The 22,329-nt window shown below is 44.0% G+C and overlaps 1 protein-coding gene across 1 annotated transcript in view; it reads left to right on the plus strand.

The window, feature by feature from the left end:
* Window positions 1–21,739, plus strand: part of WEE2 (WEE2 oocyte meiosis inhibiting kinase) — a 137,984-nt gene extending 116,245 nt beyond the window's left edge. Inside the window, exons 10-12 of the mRNA XM_086953609.1 lie at window positions 4,008–4,178; window positions 4,363–4,505; window positions 21,098–21,739. Of these exons, the coding sequence (XP_086809735.1) occupies window positions 4,008–4,178; window positions 4,363–4,505; window positions 21,098–21,260 (477 nt within the window). The 3' untranslated portion in view covers window positions 21,261–21,739. The remainder of the gene's footprint in view (window positions 1–4,007; window positions 4,179–4,362; window positions 4,506–21,097) is intronic.
* Window positions 21,740–22,329: the final 590 nt, after the last annotated feature.

The raw sequence follows: 22,329 nt of genomic DNA on the forward strand, positions 1-22,329 counted from the left end.
GAACACTCCAGCTCCTTCAAACAGGCGGACCACTCACCTTCCGTATGCGGTACCGACCTCTACCGTTCTCCACCTCCGGCTGCCAAGACCAACACGGTCAGCTCCAAGTTCTGCTTTCCGGACCCCGGTGTAAGATCCAAACCGGGACATCTCCCGATCAGCAAGGTGGGGCAGCGCTGCGAGAACCAAGCTCGGCATCAAAATGGGTACCCGGACCCACCGTGCCGACCAGAGGGTCCCCGGTCTTCTGCTACCCACCTACGGGTGAGAAAGATCCTTATCGCGGGGTACCTGTTCGGGCGCCATCTGACAAGCATGGCTCAAATCCACCCGAGTGACTTACCACACTCACCTATAGTTACTCAGTAAAAAGTCAGCCGGACAGTGGAGCAGAATAAACAAGATAATTTTATTAGGCCCCAAAATCCCATATGAGGGCCTTGTCCGACCTCACCCCCAAGAGTGCGCCGAGAGGACTAACTCATATCATCACAGTAATACATTATAACACGGTACAGTAAAGTTAGACACTCCCCTTCTGGAAAATTACTGAACCCCAAAGAGAGGAACAATGGCATCATACAAGAGGCATCTGCACCTGCAAAAGCAACATTAGCTATCTTTGCCCAAGGCCGCGGAGCAGAGCCTCAGCGTCTCTGGTGCATGAGAACACTACTGATAAGGAACTTGTTAGTTTCGGCCACAGTTAGCTGAGAAACAAACTGCTGCAATAGTGATTTTCTTATTCCTACGGGAGGGGTGGATGAGCGAGTGCGACTCGCAGACACAGAAGAATACTCAAAATGGAGGCACACAAGCTAAGCTAAGGAAACCAAATATCACCACACGTATAAATGAATAATCACATGAGCAATAAAAATAACGTAAGAGCATAAGTGTATACTTCATCAGTTAGACACATGATGCTAACTTGCATATGTAAATGTCAGTGGGCGGGGCATCGAAAATGAAACCTATAAATCCCAATAATGAAAGATGCTCTCTTAGACAGTCCAAAAGGACCTGGAGGCAATACCTATCCCCCCTCCCACCTAGCCCTCTTCCGATTCGCTAGGTCCAACTACAAAAAACACATCCTCAATGACTAGGCCTCCTTCCGCACGCAGATGCAGAGGTCTGGCCCGGGACCAGGGTTCAATTCCCGCCTCGGCGAGTCTTGGGCTCAATTTCCTCAGACCTGATCATTCTCGCCTCGGTGTCTATTCAAATCACGTGGCCCACTCTGCAACTCTGGGCAATAGCTTGCTTAATCTCCACAACGGCCCGGCACCGCTGGGATGCCTGGCTTCACTTGGGGGTTCCCAGGAGTGGACATTTCACAGGGAAAAAGCCAGGAAGCGTTCCACAGCGGTATAAGTTACAGCACCAGGGCACCCCAGTTGGGGTATTGGTGCGTTTTAAAAGTACAAAAATTACAATTACATTTATGGTATCAATATTTGAATTACCCAAAGCGGTTACTTCAAATTTCCTCAATGGTCTTGGCTCTTAGCTGTAAGGAGCTTACCCCACTCCTTACAGATGGGAGGAGTCAAGCTGAGCTAGATTTTTGCATGTGGAACCAACTGCAAATCCAAGTTTGAGGTTAAAAATAATTGTTTTGGATATTTGAATTCGAATCTTTACATTGAAAGTACACCGCATCAGTTAATATCTGATTCTGAAATCTTTAGTAATTCGAGTTAGTGCGGTCACAAGTTTTGGGGGCCGCCACTTACCCTCAACAGAAATCATTCCGGAACAAAGAATAACCGAAAAAGAGGGAACGGAGAACGCTGAAGGTGGGAAACTGCGACAAAGGGGGAAAGGAGTGATAGAAAAAACCTGCAAGAAAGAGATGGTGGCAGGAAGTGTCTGGTGGTGGAAGGAAAGGGCATGAGGTGAATTCTGCATGCTGACTTTCAGTAGTGCTGGCTGCAGGCGTCTGAGCAAAACCTTGGGCCTAGGCAGGAGCACTGGATATATCGATATGCCGTCAGCTTTATAGAAGATGGAAAGTAATGATTGCGTTCCATTTACTCCACATTAAGATCTTACAGAAACTTAGTGACCCGCACAGAGGGTAGGAAAGGCTGTGCCCACGGACTGGGAGCACAGCTTAGAGGATGTATGCTCTGTACATGGCTTTTTTTGCAACGCTGAGAGGTTGCCCAGGAGTAATATGAGCAGGCCTTACGTGTTCTTACTCTCCTCATAAAGATCGCATCTTCAGTGATTGCCCAGACTTGGTGTTTATGAAAGCAAAGGTTTGTTTCGGTCTCAGTCGAGTCCATGTTATGCAGGTGATTACTCTTCATTTAAAAGATGTTGGAATGTGTACTATGATGGTGCTGTGGTTCAAAGGGGTAGCCAGAAAATTAAAATAGCCCCTTCTTTGAACTATAGTGCTGATGCCACCAAGCAAGCTAAACAAGTGAGCCGAGCCCTTCCTAGAAAAGCTTCCTTCTCTCTTCCATCCATGCATCTACCCATACATCCTTCCACCCTTCTGTCCACCTGCAGGTGTCACTATTCCACATTCACATTGTTCTGCACTCATTCTTTAATCTATTATTCAGTCTTTCCCCATTCCTTCTATCAACCACTCTGCCATGCACCCACTTTGTCATTCACTCTATCCTACATTCTCTCTGCCACTTCTCAATCCTTCCATATTGACACTGTCATCCCTAGTCTGCCTTCCATTCACCCATCCTGCCATAAATAACTCTATCCATCCACTCTGCCATTCATCCATCAATCCGTATCTGCTATCCATCAATTCACCTATAGCAGTCAAGCCTATCCTCCGTGTATTTATTTGTCCTACATTAGTTACGTCCACCCTGAGCTATATTTCTACGAATTGGGTGCCTTATTTAAACGTGGAGATGTTTCGCAAATAAAGGACGGAAGTGCAGAAGAAACTATGGTTCATAGCACCTTTTGGGAGCAGAAATATCATCCTTAACACAAATCTAGTCCCTCCTTAGTAAAACACAACAATACAAATAAAGTGGTGTTAATAAAACAAACTTGGGTAGGTTTCACGTCCCTTTGACTACATTATCCCTCATTTCCAGTCAGGTCACTTGAATACAGCAGTCAGTGGGGCAGAGGAGCCAGACAGAAAGATGTACCAAGAAAGCTATAATTTAATTTAGGTTTGGCTGGTTGGCCTGACCCTGGACGCAAAGCTGAAGTGGGTGTACTGGGGCCAATGGAGCGGTCAATGCACTACAATGATCCACAATAGAACTACTTGTAACCGAATATACTATATCCTTATAATGAACAGGGCCATCCCTGATATCCAATGTGCAAGGTTGGGATGCAGCTGGCCTAGTTTACAAGCCTTGGTGTCCAGTTTAGCCAGGCTTCTGGGATGGGGAGAATTGGGGAGCGGGTTTGGGGTGGGCCAGGGTGCATCCACAAATCGTGTACAGTTCCGGGGAGAACTGGCCAAGGGATCTTTCTGCCCCCACTTAAATATTCAGGATTACTCATGTGGAGGTGGTACAAATGTAGGACTAGAGGATTGATAGAGCCGGTTCTGTATCCTGCAAGTCACCACTGTAGGCCTTTCAACCAGAGTGATTTCAGGGTTCCAAATGAGATCCTGTTGTCTTGCGCATGAGCGATCTGCTGTTCACCCAGAGCCCTATGCAGTCCCTTCAGCAAAGCAGGAGGCTTGTGGCAAAACAGCCTGACCTTTAGTTGGACCTCCAGGTTTTTCAATGGGACTGGTATCAATGATTACATGTACTTGTTGCTGCCTCACCATTTATCGTACCACTACTCTTCGGTGTACTTTCCACCAGCTAGGCTGGAGGTCCCACTGCCTTTAGTTAATGGAGCTTAAGGTAGGGTTGAGTGTGCACTTTGTCTTCCCAGCCTATATGTTGACAGAATTATATTTTTAATAAGTGTGCTCTTCTCAAAGAGGGGAAAGTCTTGAGGTCCTTGAGATGGGGAACTCTCCTACTAAGCATCTTTTATCGTTTTAGGATTTTGGCAATTTGCCCAAGGCTGACATCTTTGCCTTGGGCCTCACCATTGCCTTGGCAGGAGGAGCAGAACCACTGCCCCGCAATAACGACACCTGGCATCTTATCCGAAAGGGCAACCTTCCACGTGTTCCACAGTGCTTTTCAGAGGCCTTCTATCAGTTGCTTCAGGTAAGTTCCAGAGGATGGGAAACTTGGGAAGGGCAGCAGAGACTCGTGTAGTAAAGTGGGAGGTGGGCACAGGTAAGGCAACTTCAGGGGCAACGAGGGGTTGGTCACATTACATTTTGTATCATCCCTTTGTCAGTTTTTAGGAAGTTGCATATTACAACGGATTGCCTTGTTTCCCCTGTAGAGCTTAATTCACCCGGATCCTATTGCGAGGCCTTCTGCTGCCCTTTTGGTGAAGCATCCCGTTCTACGGCGTTCCGTGGGGAAGGCAGCCCAGCTCCAGAGGCAGCTCAATGTGGAGAAGTTTAAGACTGCCATGTTGGAAAGGTATGAGGCAGGCTGAACTTCTGAAGCTTAACAGGAGTTGTTTGTGTACATAGCTTTCGGTGCAGTTAGAGTGCTAGCCTTTCAACTGTGAGATGTCATACTAAATGTTTCCTTGTTGGTGTTTTAGCGTCTGCTAGTTTTGACTAGGTTAAAAAGGGAACTTTTTATTTTGGTACTTTCCTTCTTTTGGCCCTATTTTCCAACAGCCTAACTAAAGAAATTCAAATTAAAATGGATTGAAACAAAATTTGGCAAAATGTAAATCATAGTAACAATTCTGGAGAAGTCTTTTAATTTCCAGGTCAGGTAACAGACTGGATGAGGGGAATAGACGAGACTCTAATCGGAGAACTACAGTTAGCCACACAAACACTAATGGATGCCGACGTTTCAAATGGTGGCGTAGTGTGGTTTAGGAAGCATTGTGTGTGGGTTGTTGTTCCTGGACCCTGACTTATTAAGGCAACTGACTTTAAAAAAAAGTAGACTAAGAGCGGTAAAAAAGCATTTGCAATGCAATCGGTCTCGGCTTTGGGATCGTACAAGTATTTAGCTATGCAGAATGTTAGCCTGGGTGCTGAAACATCCACTGTACTTTAACATGGAGGAAAAGTAAGCACCAAACTGCATGACACGCCGGCTATGGAAACACGTGGAGAGAAATATTGCCTCTCAGTGGGAAATGGTATAGTCCAAAACTCTGTTTTTAATATGAAATCAGGGCCTTCAGCGGTCCTGAAAAAATCATTGTCTACGGGTGTTCATGAAGACAATTTCTATGGACTGGAATCTAGAAAATGCTAAAGTGATTTTGGTATTTTACTGACTCCTGTTGGTCGTTTTCTATCAAATTTAGAGGCAGTTGCCAGATAAATTAAAAAAAAGTCCCTGAGCAGGAAGCAATTCCGATATTTTACTGACCTCTAATGGTAGTTTATCAAGACCGTTAAATAGAGGCAGTTGAACTGAAAAAAAAGTCCCTAAGTGAAAGCAGACCAGTCCTAGGGTTGATCTCCAGATCCCACAAAGTACATACACATATAAGTATATACTAAAGTATATAGAAGAGGTCTTGACTGCTGGACCCAACAAGCATTGGCATAGCCAATAGGTCTCACCTTTCGGATCTTATAAGTATTTAGTTATGCAGCACAATATCCTTGTTGCAACAACTTCAACTGTTGCATGGCTAAACACTTATTTGGTCCCAAAGGCGAGACCTACTGGCTATGCCAATGCTGGTTATCTTTATATTATCATAGGGCCCATCCGTGAGATGGAGACTATATTTTTTCTAATGCACATCATAATGCATGAACTCAAAAACAAGTATAGAAGCCCCCTCTTCATTAATAAATGGTCTCCATTTGCTGCTAGAGCTCATTCACTTTCCACAAATGTTTACCTTGTGTTGTATCATGTGACTTAGTAAATTTCCTGAATTGTCCTCACTGCTTCAGCGTTCACCTGTTAATCACCACCCACCCCATCGTTTGCTCAGCTGCAGTGACTGGTTTCCTGACTATCAAGCAAAACACAATCGGAACTGAGTGCAGCGCACACAGTGGGTGTAGAGTGGTGAGACTGAGTGCAGTCCCAGTCTCCTCCCTGATTAAACTGCTTTGTATTCAGGCACCTAGTGTGCCCATTCCTTTAAATTGGTAATATTATGAAGGTTAATGGACCAGAAGATTAATTTGCTTATGTATTGGCCTTAATTTTGATAAGGAAAAAAAACTAGAGGCATTACAATAAGAAAAAAAGACGTTCGGAAATAATGATGCACTAATGGCACGCCGGTCGTAATGGGTTAGAGTGCCTTCCACCAATCGCCCGTCAATTCCTACCACTGATATATCTATTGTACCCAAGGGCTGATGTTTCATTTATATAAGCATGCACCATGTCTTAGGTGTTGTGTTTACAGCAGCTGAGCACCATTGCTTTTGTGACTGTGCTGCGGCTGTCACATCACATGACATTTTAATACTAATTTCCACAATTTCCTGAATCATCGATTTAGAAGCATACATTTCCCCTATCGCCCATCCTCTGTCCAGGCCGAAGATATATTGCAGCAACAAACGAGCATTGGCCGCGAGGCTCACTGAGAACATCAATGCGGCTGAAAGGGGAGAAAGGAGGGGTGAGTGCAAGCCGAGGTGACAATAAGGGTTGCAAGGCGCTCTGTGGAGGGGGAGGGGGGCGACCAAGACTGAGGCAGAGCGAGCCAGCGATGCTGAGGAAGAGATAATAAAAAAGGCAGATGGCAGCTGTGAATGCGCGCGTTCACGCGCACATGCACGCAAGCTTTAGGCCACATGCACGCAAGCTTTAGGCCAGGGTAGCACTGCCAAAAGGCCCTTACTAAATGTCGATCAACAGCGCTTGCGCTGCTGTAGGCTCGACCTAAAAATGGACACAGGCTGAATTGGGTAATGTGTGTGACTGGCATGTGTGACATTCTGTAAGCTGTGGACATAGGCAGATTTACCTTGGTTCGGAGCATTTCATGCCAACGCCTTGCTTTGTAAGGGTTACTACTATCTTAACGTTATCGCTTCCCTCCGTTCCTCAACCATTAACTGCTATTCCGCTTAGCTGTACAAACTGCTTCCTCAAGATGAGGAATTGAAAGATGCAATTTCAAAGATTTAAGCAGAAACCAAACTTGCCGTTGGAAAAATGAGGGGGGACACTCCTTCAGTTGCATATAGATGTAGAAAGGAACTTTGCTATGGAAGGAAACTGTTTTGTAAACTGGGTGACCACCCTGGAACACTATCTGCAAACTTGGTTAAAACATTAATACCTCTGGGTCGAGTTGGGTTTCTCAGCTTTTTCATGAGATTTGAACACTAAAAAAAGGTCAGTTGCATTTTGGTCTGGGAAGTAATCAAGCAGATAAACATTTTAATGTTTCTAACATGGCTAACAGGGAAGATGTAATTTACTAAACTGTTCGTTTATTTAAAAAAAAACTGCTCAAAGAATTTTGAGAAAAAACATTAGTACCTCTATGAAGCCAAACATAACCGACGTTTTAGTAGCCACTAATGGTGCGCATGTTTGCATAGCTTAATGTGCGCTGTATTAGGTTTTTTCTGTACATAGTTCTCCTTTTATAGGTCTCTCCGGAGCTAGCGCATGCGCTGCTCTGGCGAGACTTTTAGTAAGGGGACTTCAAAAAGCTCACCACAAGCTTTTTGTGTGGCCTAAAGCTTGCGGTTACGCTCACAGGCCTCATCTGGCTTTTCCTTCTCGTCATGGCTCATTAAGCGCAACGCTTGCAGGCACCCTTACAGCGCGCACACATCGCACACCACTCGCCAGATGTGCCTCCTTGTTTTGAATGCTTCCTGGACATTGTAAACACGCACACAAAGCTACCCAACAAGCATGCGTGTGCTTTAAAATATCGTGCACATTTGGACTCTTGCACCTTTCTCTCTCCCCTTCATTCTCGCTCTCCCACTTTATTTCTGTCCCCTTCATTCACTCTCTATGCCCTTATTTCTGTCTTTCTCTTTCGGTCCCCTTCATTCACTCTCTCCCCTTGATTCTCTCTCCTTTTACTGTGACAAGCACGCGTGTGGCATGTGCTTTAAAATATCAGTAGTAGTTATTCACTACTGCATGGCTCTCTTGCTTTCTTTTTTTAATTTCCCATTCACTCTGTGCTTTGCGCACTCTATTTTTTTAATCGTTATTCTCCCACAGGGCAAGTCAACATTAGCTTAAATGTTTTGTGCTTTCACTTTATTTGCGCACCCAATTGTTTTTTTTTTTTGGGACAAGTACGCGTGTAGTGCATGCTTCAAAATATCACTATTAGTTATTCTCTCGAGCACAGCTTTTATTTTACTGACAAGCATGCATGTGGTGTGTGCTTTAAAATATCAGCATTACTAATTCACGGCTCTTTTGCTTTTTATGTCTCGCCTTCGCAGCGCGCATGCGCTGCATAGGAGACCTTTAGCCGTCTGCTGTTTTTCGAAGCACATACTCGTGCTTGACGCCATCCACCTTGTGGGAGCGCGCAGGGACGCGCCACAAGCACGACTGCAGTGCTTCCAAAAACAGCAGACTGCCACTTTTGACACCAGCTGCTTTCACTTTTGCCACGGCATGCGCACCACTTGCGGCACGCTTTAGGATTTCTAGCGGCCCTCCAGTCACCTCAGGAAATGCTTAGTTCTTTGCATATGGCGCCCAGAGAGGGCTGGATGTATCAGCTGGCAGGCTATGCCTTGCTGTGTATGTAATACACAACAGCTGCTTGCAGTACACCATTGATAATAGATTAGCAGTTTAATGTTACGTGTTATTACGTAATCCTGTGATACTCCTTTCATCCGATTTATGAAAGGCTGCCTAAGTTCAAGCAGGAATTCTACCTGCAGATTGCATACACCTTTCTGCAAAGAAAACATGCAACCCGCTGAGCTATCTCACCAGTTTTATAACTTATATTAGTTTGTTCATGCACTAAACCGCACCACCTCTTCATTTCCATTGCTCTGACAATAAAATGAATTGCATCAGACTGAATTACTGTTTTTGCCCTGGAACACATTTGATTTACTGGTGATTTCTTGGGTGATTATTGCTGCTTTATGGCACTATTTAGGACATTTAAACATCTCCGTGCTTATTTACAAGCACCTTGCACCGCCGGTACATCACTTTTTCCACAGGCGGCGCCAGAGGCATGTAAATAACCCCTCCTTTCTCATAGATGAATTGCATGGATGTTGGTTCTTTTGTGTTATGTGCACTTTTTTGCCCCAAGGTGGATGTCGGGCGCAGGGCAGTATAAAAGGACGCTTAATTAACCGTATCTCCATATGTTCCATTTGACAAGTAAGGTGTTAGGGAAACGTTAGTGAGCTACACTGCACTGCCAAGTGATGTCATTAAGGGTGCCATACGAGCTGAAATATGCGTTGCCTTCATTGATGTGAAATGCGATGCCAAATTTGGTAAGCTAAATCTACTGCCCGCTTCCTGTCCCCTTGCAATTAGATAAGCGCTTAGAAGCAGTCAAATGTGCGCTACATGCGTGTGATCAAACACTAATAATTGATATCCGTCAATTAAAGTGTCTTTGCAGAGATGGCCATTCTTGCTAATGTTGCAACTGTATCTGTTTACTTTAAAAAAAAATAAAAAAAAAGATAACAGATGTCCATTTCGCGTTATGATTTCTGAAGTTGTTACCGATTTGCAATTCCAGCTTTATTTTTTTCCGAGATTGGTGAGTCGGCATATCCTACACTTTGGCTTGTAGCACATAGTAAAATTGAGAACATGGTGCGGAAACTGCTTTTCTTTTGAAGTCTCCCAGAAAGCGATGGAGAACATTCAGAAGGATGCCGAACGCTGCCTAATTGCGTCCTAATATTCCCATGGTTCGAGGGTTTCTCAAACCCCTTGTTTCCGTCCCGTAGTGGGCACGCCTTTCAAGTGTGGTTTCCGGGGATATGTATCACTTAATCAGTTTCAGCCTCTGCTGACCAGCTCATCTTGTACCTAAATAAGAAAAATATATTAACAACTTTTCATATAGTGCTTTGTACGTTTACTTTTGACAGTCTGGGCACTGTAAATATTGTGTTAATGCAGCCTAAAGAAACATGATTGAATTTTCTCGCCCACACTTAAGTCTCACCTTTGGGACCTTGTAAGTATTTAGTTATGCAGCTCAATATCCTTACTGCAACATTAACTGTTGCATGGCTAAACACTTATAAGGTCCCAAAGACGAGACCTATTGGCTATGCCAATGCTTGTTATTTGATGCACTTTTTCTTTATTACAGAGAGCCAAACCTAATTGACCCTTTAAAAAAAATGAAAATGTCTAAGGGAAGATGGTTTAATAGTGGAATTTTATTGTGATTTTACTGGTTTACGAATATGTAGACTTGCAATGATATTAAACTTTGGAAGGCTTTGGCATGGTTTCCCAAAGCTCAACAGTGTTGCCATACAAAGTGCATTTTACAGACTGGTGCATGGCTTTAGCGTGGATTTGAAGTTCACAGCAAGTTTTCATGTAGCTGGGGCCGAAGCCTCCAACTAAATGCCAAGGCTTCAACAGAAGTGATTTTGGCTCAGATGAAATTAGAAGCAATTTGAGTTTAAAATAAAAAATCAGCTTATGTAAATACAATGATGGTTGTTAATAGGGAAATGAATCACATGAATTTAGGCTTTGTTCTGGAACAAAGTAAAGTTGTTTCTTTTTGCTGTACCTTTTTGACCCAGCTCTAGCATTTGCCATCTGACTGAATTCAAGCACTTACCGGATTGTCTTCAGATAAAAGATCAAAACATTTCTGTGCTGATGTTTACTTCGGTCCCTCTGTAAACTGTGGATCCTCTATTTTCGCTAATCAACAGGTTTAGTTATTTTTCAGGTTATAAGAAACAGAGGAGAAATGTGAGGCAAAAACTGTCTCATTCTGAAAATATTCTTTTAGGAAATGGAATATTAAGTATGCATCCATTTCGAAATATGTGGGGATCTTGGTCTGTAAGGTCACTTCAGGCATGATGCAACATTGCTTGTAATATTACAACAAACAATTAATTCTGACGGTGTGGGGCAAAGTAAATGATTTAAAGATGGTTGCTAGGCCTACTTTCATTTTAGTTTTACTACTTCATCTAGTTAGTAGGCATGTTAAAGGCACTGATAATTCTCCATAAATGTATGTAGGGAGAAGCAGATCTAAAGTACGGCTTGGCTAACATTTTAGAAAAAACATTGGGTTATGTGGGTTTCCAAGTCTTAAACATTTTAGTACATTTACCATGTAGGCATTTTGCCAGCTTCCACCTGTGACCCAATAGCCTAGCTCAGTAGTTCCCAAACCTTTTACTCCTGAGGGCCCCCAGTAAGTCACTACTGGAAGCCGAGGACCCCTAAGCAATTTGTACTATTTAAATTTCAAACATTAAAACAGTAATTCATGAAAAATACACAAACAAGTGCACACCAAACAAATACGCTTATAAAAAAAATATTTAAATAATTTGCAAAAATCTAATTTTATTTCGCGGTATGAGGCTCCTGCCAGGGCCGTACAGGAAACCCAAAGCAGCCCTGGCAAATGTCAGACCAGTCCCTGTAAGGGGTAGGTCCCGCGAGTGAGTCTGTCTGCTACAAATGGAGCTTTGGGGGCTCTCCCCCACACCCTCCCCCACCTCCCAAAGAAAAGTTGGGAAAAATAGTGAATTCCACATACATTTGTCATTAAATATTGAATTGTATTAGCTTTTAAAGCATAGTAAATCATGGCCTTGCTGTGTACCAGGATACAACTATCTTTGTTGGGGCTCTTCGATGATTCCCTCCGTATCCCCCTTCAACAGTGCCTCTTATCTCCCCATAGCCCCTCTTTCACGTGTATTGCATTTGTTCTATAGCATCTCTCATAGCAGTGTAGGGCAGAGAAAATGAATCCTACATGTGTAAATCAGTGTAAAGAAAATGTTACATAAGGCAAAGGGGACTTCAAAGTATAGGATTCACATGTCGTCTATACTAGTAGGCATTTTTTAAGAGTGCTTGGTCTGCAGAAGCACAAATTCAGGATTCAGAACGTAACCGTGGTTAGCATCGATGTTAATAAGAATGCATTTCTACCCAAATACACCTTTATTAGCAGCATCAGGATAACAAAAGAATGAGAGAACATTACTTACTAACTTGTATCATGCATGCACTTTGAATGCAGCTCTTTGGTAGTTCATGGCTCACTGTGCTACTTTACGATTGTAACTTCTAGACTGCACAGTAAAAGAAGCTGACAAAAGCAGGAACCCACTGAGCTGCCACCTGACAAACTCTCCAGCAGGAACATTAATCACCGGGGTTGTCTTGATACTTTTGTTATTTGAAAACTGTTGATTATACAAGGTACGTTGCAGTGCTTTTAAAACTGCTGCCTGCGGACCCCCTGGGAATGTGTCACGGATCCCGAGGGGTCCATGGACCCCAGTTTGGGAACCACTAGCTGGTGCAGAGCAAATCAATCCATTTAACCTATACCATTAAGTTATTGTCCACAGACTACAGTAAATTACAGGAGCTACTCTATCTGGCACAGTTTAGGCCTGGGAGAGATTGCAAAAGGAGACAAATTCACTTCACTGTGCCGAAACTGCTAAATTCTAGAATACCATTGATTGAGGAAATCAAAATTTAAAATCCCTTTTAAATTTTGAACAGATTTGGTGAAGCGCATTTGGTTACTTCAGAGTATTTAAAATTAAGTATACATTCTCTACTAGGAATCAAGCGAGACTCAAACTGCTGTTAAATGATTGTGTAAATATTAATGTCAGTACTTTCCTAGTCTCTGCATTGATCTAAAGCAACCAGTATCAAATATATTCAGATAGTCTTGATAAATATCAGGATCAAGTAGAAGAGTGTAGAACTCCAGTATCAAATATATTCAGATAGTCTTGATAAATATCAGGATCAAGTAGAAGAGTGTAGAACTGAATGGAGTCAAAACCTTAATATCCATATAGAGCATTCATCGCGTGATGATATATGTAAGAACACTGTTGTACTGAAGCTTGATTGTAGTGTACATTTTATCAGGCAAAAAATCAGCAGCCTTTATTGGATACTCCCTTGGCCATGTGACTCTTCCCAGGTAGGATGCCAACAGACTGCAGGAAGTGTGCAGGACAAGTTAAGGAGGTGCAGTAGTGAATAGATTTTGAGTAGTGATCTTTGAACTAGATTTGGTGTTGAAAATGAGTGTAGCTAGATCTCACTTATTAACAATTGTTTTAATTCTTAAAGGTATTGATCTTCGCACATAAGACGTAGCTGTCGAGTGGTATTAATTGCAAATAGATTAATTTATAGTGACTATAGCACTCGAGCCCTACAATTGGGGATTGGGTTTTAAACTCAAAGAATTTAGAAATTGACAGATTGAAACTCCGATATGACCATATATAGGCAAGCTTTCAATGTCTACACAATTGTATATTTTATTTCACGCTTTTTTGTTTTAGAATTTCAGTGGCCTTTAATTTCAGCTCTATTTCCGTCGATAATAATCTGTTAGGATTCTAATGAGGTCAATTATGGTTTCACACTTATGTTAAGTTAGCATAGTTGCTTCTTTTTAAATCTTATATTGCAAGCTTCAGTTTGAGTCACTCTTTTGCTCTAAAAGCATGCAATACCAGTACTTTAAATCTGCGCCTCTGCTAAGAAAGCATAGGGCTTGAACATGTTGGTGGTTTATCAACAAAGGACCCTAAGAAAGTCACTGTTAATCTGAAGACTTGAGCCTTTGTGGTAAACACCAAGCATTGTTTCTCCAGTATTAGGGGTGTCTTTCATAGATTCACATGCTTGAATATTCCCCGTCGTCGTGGGAGTCCCACGGTACATAAAATAGCAATAATGCTAAATATATATAGGTAAATGTATGTGAAACAACATAACACATTATAAAATACAAATGAAAAAACCTCCAGAACAATTCCTACATAGGAATGCATGGTAAAGAGAAAAACCACTTGTAACACATTAGTGTCATTATGTTAGTCCAAACTACAGCCAATCGGGCGCAAGCACCCTCTAGAACCTTCTCCTCAGAAGCCCAAGTCCTCAGATTTTCTACTGCACGTCATGTGAAGGGAGTCTCCCTGAGCTCTGCTCAGTTCTTTGCTTCAAATCTTCTACTTCCAGTCTCTCAACATGTCAAGTAAGAAGTCTTTATTCAGACCTTGCTCTTCTTGTGGGAAGCTGCGTCTTTTTGATGAAGACCCCCACCAGAAGTGTATTTATTGTTATACCCTGACCATGAAGTTGGCAGCTGCAAATTCTGTAGAACTTTTTCTACTAAAACTCTGAAGGACAGGGAAGGCCGGCTTCTTCTTTGGCTCCAGCGTCTTGAAGACAAGGACTCTGTTCTGTCAGTTTTCACTCTGGTCCTTCTTCAGCAGCCTCTAAGCGTGGTAGTGTTCAGGATGTTCCTTCTCCTTTCCTCAAAAGGAAGAAACTGGCCTTGCCTCTGGCCTCTGTGGTGTCTCCTACCACTTCTACTACCACTGCGCCCACGAGACCTGGCTCTCAGGCGTCTTCTGCTGCCTAAAGGAGTGTTTCCACGCCTCTTAAGGTTCTGTCGTCGACGGGACCGTCTGCGAGCGTCCCGACGACTAGAGCCGCAGTGTCTTCATCGTCGACTACGACGTTGACATCAGCTTCTGCTTTGTCAACTACGGTCTTGTCATCAGCCTTCATGTCGACGAGAGGTTCTTTGAATTCTCAGCCTGTATCGTCGACTATCCCCATCACCTCATCGACGAAGAAACCTTCCTCGTCGACAAAAGCTGTTCAGAAATCTTCGTCGTCGACTAAGATTCCGTCTAACAAGGCTTCGTCGACGAAGACTCCGTCGACCAAAGCCCAGTCGACGAGGGCTCAGTCTATGGAGATTGTCTGCGTCGACAACTCAGTCGACGGCTGTACCGTCTACTACAACGTCTACGATTCGCCCGTCGACTGTAACTCAGACGGCGACTCCGTCGACAGCTACACCGTTGACTATGGATTCTTCAAAATTGACTGCCAAATCAACACCGTTGACGATAGCGTCGACGGTGGCACCGGCTTCCTTTGCCTCGTTGCCTTTGGTGCCTTTGAAGTCTTCAAGATCCTCTGGAGCTGCTGATCTTTCCCAACGTCGCAGTAAGGCTCCGTGCCACCAGTTATCTGCTCCAGAGCTGCAACCACCTTCTCCAATGTTTGCCTCTACCTCTGAGCATGACACTAATTCTGAGAATGAAGATGACACGTTTGGGGCAGCCCATAGTCACTCTGATTTGATCATCAAATGTCTGGAGTCTGACGCTGATGACTATGGCGGAGACCAGGAGTCTCAACCTGAAGAACAGTTTGTCCAAGTCCCTATGGCTACATTTCCATTGTCATTGATTTCCAATCTCCAGCATATGCTGGATAATTACAACCATCGTTTCCCAGCAACGCCGCAAGGTACTCCTGTGCAATCTCCTGCTGCCGTTGCACTACCTCCACCGTCTCTTCCACCAATTTTACCGCCAACAACGTCGTCTCAAGTTCAGACGTCCATCAGAATTCAAACGACTGTCTCTGCAGGATGCGGATGATGAGGCGGTTCCAGAGCGAGAGGATGGAGAGGTCCCTGTGGATACGGATGAGGATGCAGTCGAACCCGGTATGGCGGAGTGGGACGACTACCGAACGCAGACGCCATCTCCTCAGCCCGGAGACTCTGATGATTCACCTCCAGTTGATATCGCCAGTTTTCATCTTCTAATGGACAAAGCGGCTCAGCGTTTCTAATTACCTAGAACACTTCGTGAGGAGGACTGTTTCCTTTACGATTTTAAAAATATACCTTACAAACAGGTCTACACGATTCCAATCATCATTTTTTTATGGAAGGAAGGACTTAAACTCATGCAGGCTCCAAACTCTTTACCTGCTCAGATGCTGCGCCTTGAGAAGAAATACAAGGCCCCAACCGGTTCTCCAGCATGCTTGATCTCTCACCCTAAGCCAGACTCAGTAGTGACTCCAGCTGCGCAACGTAGAGCTCGGAATCCAGCGTCTCCAATCAGCGCGCCTCCTGATAGAGGGTCGGCGCCTAGATGCTATTGGCTGCAAGTTTTCTACCATGGCTTCCACTTCTGTTCAAGCAGCCAATGCCTTAGCCATTTTGGGGCGCTATGACCGACAAATGTGGTCGGACATCTCTGCGTTAGTGGATCGAAAACCGGAGGCCTCCAAGGCGGACGCTCAGCAGATTCTTCAAGATGGGAAGAGAGCATCGGAAGAAATTATGTACTGTGCAGTCGATATTGCTGGTACAGGTTTCCGAATGCTTGCAAGTGCAGCTGCCCTCCGACACCAGGGTTGATTAAAATCCACCTCCCGGCAGGAAGTCCAATCCAGGATCCTTGACATGCCATATGATGAGTCGCTGTTCGGGTCTCATATAGATGACGCTCTGGAGTCCATTAAGAAGGACACTGATACAGCCATATTATTGGGCACGTTGCAATTCCGAAAACAGTCCTTTCGAGGTGCGCGCGGACGCGGCACTTCATCCACTTTTCGAGGAGGACAACAGTACCACTCTTATACAATCAGGGCAACCAGCGTTACGCATCCAATCAGCAGCAGTCCAATAGTCAGCAGTCCTCCAGACCCTATAGGAGTAAATCCTCATATCGCGGATCCACTCCTAAGCGCCAATGACTTTTATCATCCCCAAAGTGTTGGAGGTCGAATCTGTTTTATTCCCAGTGGTCCGCCATCACCTCGGACTGCTAGGTTTTTGACTTTGTACGAAGGGGTCATGCCTTAGAATTCGTCAAGATTCCTCCTCGTACTCCACCATCCGGCCCGCCTCCTCCACACCTTAAGGAGCTTTACCATCAAGTCCGTCTTCTTGTTCAAAAAGGTGCAGTCGAAGTGGTCCCTGTGCATCAAAGAGGAGAGGGGTTTTACTCTCAATTTTTCCTCATACTCAAGAAGACTGGAGACTGACGGCCCATTCTGGATTTGAGGGCTCGCAACCAATTCCTCAAGAGCCAGTCTTTCCGCATGCTGACATTACTAGAGATCCTGCGTCTTCTATCCAGCGGGGATTTCATGATCACCATAGACCTTCAAGATGCGTACTTTCATGTCCCGATTCTCCAACAGCATCGCCAGTACGTGCGTTTCAAGGTGGGACAAACGCATTATCAGTTCAAGGTTTTGCCCTTCGGACCTCGATCAGATCCTCGTGTGTTCACAAAGGTACTGGCTCCTGTGGTGGCTCACCTCCATCTCCAAGGTGTTCAAATCTTCCCATACTTGGACGATTGCCTCCTCAAATCCCAATCCCGCCATCAACTGTCAGGACTCTCGTCTTTGTCAGCAGGTATTTCAATCCCTGGGGTTGGCCATCAACGTCAGTCAGTTTGCGCCACTGCAAACCAGAAATTTCTTGGGAGCTATCCTAGACATAAGACTATCAAAAGCGTTCGTCTCGCACGAGCGGCAACAGAAGATCCTTCGTCTGGTCTCCTTCATACGAAGAAAACAGTCCGTTTCTGTTCGGACGTTAAAATCATTTTTGGGGATGGCATCATCTTGTATCGCACTGATCCCAAATTGCAGGTTGAGAACCCGTCCCATTCAGGAGGAACTAGACTGACAGTGGTGTCAGGTCTCCGGGTCCTTCAACGACCCAGTTGCAGTCACAACCGGCATGAGAAGGAGTTTACATTGGTGGGCGCAGCCAACCAACCTGGAGATGGGGACATCGTTCCTCGTTCACTCACCAGATCTCACGCTCACGACTGACGCCTCTCTGGAGGGCTGGGGCGCTAATCTCCAAGGCTTATCCATCAAAGGCAAGTGGACTCCGTCCAAACGCAAGTGGCATATCAACAGGCTAGAGTTGATGGTGATCTTCCTGGCGCTCAAATCATTCCTACCTGTAGTTCACGGAGGTCAGTGCTTATCCAAACGGACAATACCACCAGCATGCTCTACGTGAACAAACAGGGAGGAACCAAGTCTCAACACCTGTCTCGCTTGGCCCAGTCAATCTGGGATTGGGCTCTCCATCATCAGATCACCTTGATGGCTGTCCATCTGCCGGGCATGTCCAACTTAGTAGCGGACTCTCTAAGCAGGTCCACATCGACACACTTATGGTAACTGCACCAGCCGACTCTGGACCTTGTGTTCCACCGATGGGGTCGCCCAACTCTAGACCTCTTTGCAACGCCAGAGAATCGAAAATGCCCATCCTACGCAAGCTGGCATCCCCACCCGCTTCGTGCGGGAATGCCCTTTTGTCCATCCAGTCCATTCTACTCCGGAGCAACTTCCGTTCTTCTTAAGTCTCGCTCATTCTGGACTTTCATATGCTACCTTGAGTTTTCCTAGCTGCAATCTCTTCCGACACGATGGCTCTTCCTCCCTCTGTTCATCCAGAATCATACGCCAGTTCTTCAAAGGACTCTTCCGTAAGTTCCCACCTGTTCGGCACCCTCCTCCACCATGGCACCTCAATGTTTTACTATCTCAACTTATGAAGGCACAATTTGAACCTATCCATAGGGCTGATATCAAGTTCCTCACCTGGAAGGTTGCTTTGCTGTTAGCCATGACTTCATCTCGTCGCGTGAGCGACCTTCCCGCTTTCACTATCCCGCCATCTTATCTACAATTCAAACCTGACGGCGTGGTGCTTCGCACCAACCCCTCTTTCTTACCTAAAGTGCCTACGGATTTTCATCTGAATGAGCCTGTGTTCCTAAAGACTTTCTTTCTGGACCCAAAGTCTCCGGCGGAGCAGCGCTTGCACTCTTTGGACATCAAACGATGCCTTAAATTTTACATTGCCAAAACTGCCTCCTTCCGCAAGTCCGACCAACTGTTCATCGCTCATGGGCGACTGCGTAAGGGGCATCCAGTTACCAAACCAACAATTGCCCGTTGGCTTTCTTCAGCCATTACCTTCTGTCATCAACAAGCAGGCAAACCATTGCAGTCTTCAGTGAAGGCTCATTCTACGAGGGCGATGTCTTCCACCGCCTTGTTTGCTGGTGTGCCACTTCATCAGATTTACCGTGCAGCGACCTGGTCCAGCAGGCACACCTTCACCAAGCATTACTGCTTGGATGCCATCAATGAAGCGGATACCGCAGTGGGGCAGGCAATGCTTCGTCATCTTTTCAAATAAGGTGAGCCTCTGTTCCATCCTTGTGTTCTCCTGTGATTGCTATTGTTACATGACTGTATTATTACTGTCTTTGGCTTTTTCCATATGTGCCTAGCAATCTCAGCTCTACGGAGGTTACTGCTCTCTATTCTATTCAAGTATGTGAATCTATGAAAGACACCCCTAATACTGGAGAAGAACAATTGTTACCTGTAAACAGGTGGTTCTCCAGTATTGGTGTCTTTCATAGATTCACATGCGACCCACCCTTCCTCCCCTCAGAGGCTCTCTTCTCCTCATGCACTCTAGGTCTCTTTGGTGCTACGAAAATCTGAGGACTTGGGCATCTGAGGAGAAGGTTCTAGAGGGTGCTTGCGCCTGATTGGCTGTAGTTTGGACTAACATAATGACACTGTGTTGCAAGTGGTTTTTCTCTTTACCATGCATTCCTATGTAGGAATTGTTCTGGAGGTATTTTCTTTTGTATTTACCTCTTTTATTATGTATTATGTTGTTTCACATATATTTACATATATATATTTAGCATTATTGCTATTTTATGTACCGTGGGACTCCCACTTCGACAACTGGGAATATTCAAGCATGTGAATCTATGAAAGACACCAATACTGGAAAACCACCTGTTTACAGGTAAGTAACAATTGTTCTTAACAGTTTACAGGAAACTAAATACACTACTTAAGCTACTTTCGATGGGTAAATGTGTTTGCCCTACAAACCAAGAAGGCTGATATCTTGGCTAACTAACTTTGACTTTACATATCTGTCTCTTAACTCTTAGCTTTGTAATTTAGACTGTGAATGCATTTCTCTGATTAATAGTTGTACGCAACTTCCAATTGGAGTTGCTCCTTTCTTTGTCTCCTTTTGAGTCAGTTTCTATTTATGACTGAAAAACGAAATTTCCATTTGTTAATTCGAAGATTCAATAAGCTTTCGGTTCAGATAAAACGACCATAAAAGCACATTTAAAACAATTGTTCAAAGTCAATACAAGTCATTAAATTAATGGAATACAATCATGACTATTAATACAACTTAGTACAACATACTTTTCCTTACATGAATTGATCTCAGAATAAATGTCCATACAAGGCAGCCTTTCATCTATAAATTTTTACCTGATTATGGGCAGAGCAGAAATTGTGCTATGTCCTGCAATAAAATACCATATAACTACTCATGACGATCTAGCTCCATGAATTGTGGAAAAATTCTAGAAAAGTTAGATACATTTCCAGTAAAAAAAAAGACTCCTTACAATCGTAGTTGTGTAAAGTCTAAATTAACAATGTGATGGGTGAATTACTCCGCAACCTGATTAACCATACAGTAGGCTGCATACAGTGCCTGTTGTACCAGTGCTTGTTCAGATGTATGGGGTGAAAGAGGACAAGGTCTAGAATTCTCTTGAGTATGTGGGAGTAATATTTCCAGTGAGGCCACTAAGGTGAGGCTTAAGGATGAGATGCCAGACATCACCGACCCAACCCATGTAGGTGTATTAAGGCCCATGAGACCATCTAATTTAAAGGGCCGCTTACTGCAGTCTCTGAAGAACACTAGATCATAAGGGGTTTCCAGTTGGAGGATGGAGAATGTGCCTTGAGTCTTATGCTGAAATCCCATTTACATTGAATATTACGTTGTGGTGAAAAAGTAAAAGGGCAGAGGATAGGCTGTCACAGTTGCTTCTTTCAAGGCACCATTGACTGAACTATACTAAGTGCTACAAAAACATGCATGTTTCTTCTACGCAGTCACAGATTTATGCCAGTTTCCCAGGGTCTCCTAATTCCTTTTTTTTTTTTTTATTTAATAGGGAGCTACAAGCTGCGCGTCGTGCGCAGCAGTTTGGAAAGCAGAATACTATGGACTACTTCCATCCTCCTCAGACCGATGTTGTATACAGGCAGAGGACTGCAAGACGTATGGTGGGTGGTAAGAATTCTCGCTCACTGAGTTTCACCTGTGGAGGGTCCTGAGAAGATGAACAACATCCGGTCTCCTGTAGAACCACAGTTTATCACCTGAACGTTCCTGCTGGGACCCTGAACTTTAAGCTATGTCCAGGAACATACGCAAAGTATTTAACGATTTGAGAACTTCAAACGTCAAGATTTTTAATTGTATTTTAAGTTCCCGAAGTAGGATTCTACCAAAAACTAAGACTTTGAGCTGAGACAGTTGAGCTGGACATGGGACAACCAACTTTGTAAGTTAAACTGTCGGGTGTGTGAGGCGCAGTCCCAAAACCTCTAATTCTTGAATGTGCAGACTCCAACCTAGAGATCTGGTCATGCTGATCTAAGTGGAAATACTAGTATGTATGACTCTCACCCCAAATAGACAAAATCCTCACCCATTACCTCTTGGCTTACTAACACCTTTTTAAATTAAGGATGTAATTATTTATAAATGCTTTTTTAACCTATTTTAAATAAATCTTATGATTCCACGGGTCCTCTTTGTTCTTCATTTTATGGGTCACATAGCAGGTTGTTAATCTGTGAATTTTTATTGCACCTTTTGAATTTCTCCCAGTAGTTCCAGTATTGAGTCTAGTGTACATTTGAATACACGGATAGTATTGTGACACATTTATTGTGGCACTTTTCTCACAGCTCTAATTTGTTGGCTATTCCACTCTTTGGTGCAGTAGGAGTTTGACTGTACTAAAGGCAAAAGGAAACTCTGGTGGTACATGAACGTGGACATGGCCAGTCCCTGAATGGACATAACCACGGCTCATTTAAGCATGAGACTGTTTCAATAGGTTTCAGTCTTGTATCCATCCTGAAACCGCTCTCAATGCTGCCCAATGCGATTACTGTTGGAGCACTGGAAATGTGATCAAGGTACGTTTGACAAACGCCAACAGCTATAAATGTTTGTTCAGGTTAATCTTTTAGATAGACTAGGCTTGAAAGCCAGAAAGCAGATGTAAACTAAAATGTTCATGTAAGAACAGATTTTGACCATGGCCCTTATCTGAACATTGATTGCAAATGTCGGAATGGATATAAGGTCAGTTCAGTATGAGGTGGTGAATAT

Source organism: Lissotriton vulgaris, chromosome 1_2 (assembly GCF_964263255.1).
Source record: "Lissotriton vulgaris chromosome 1_2, aLisVul1.2, whole genome shotgun sequence".
NCBI classification, from domain to species: domain Eukaryota; kingdom Metazoa; phylum Chordata; class Amphibia; order Caudata; family Salamandridae; genus Lissotriton; species Lissotriton vulgaris.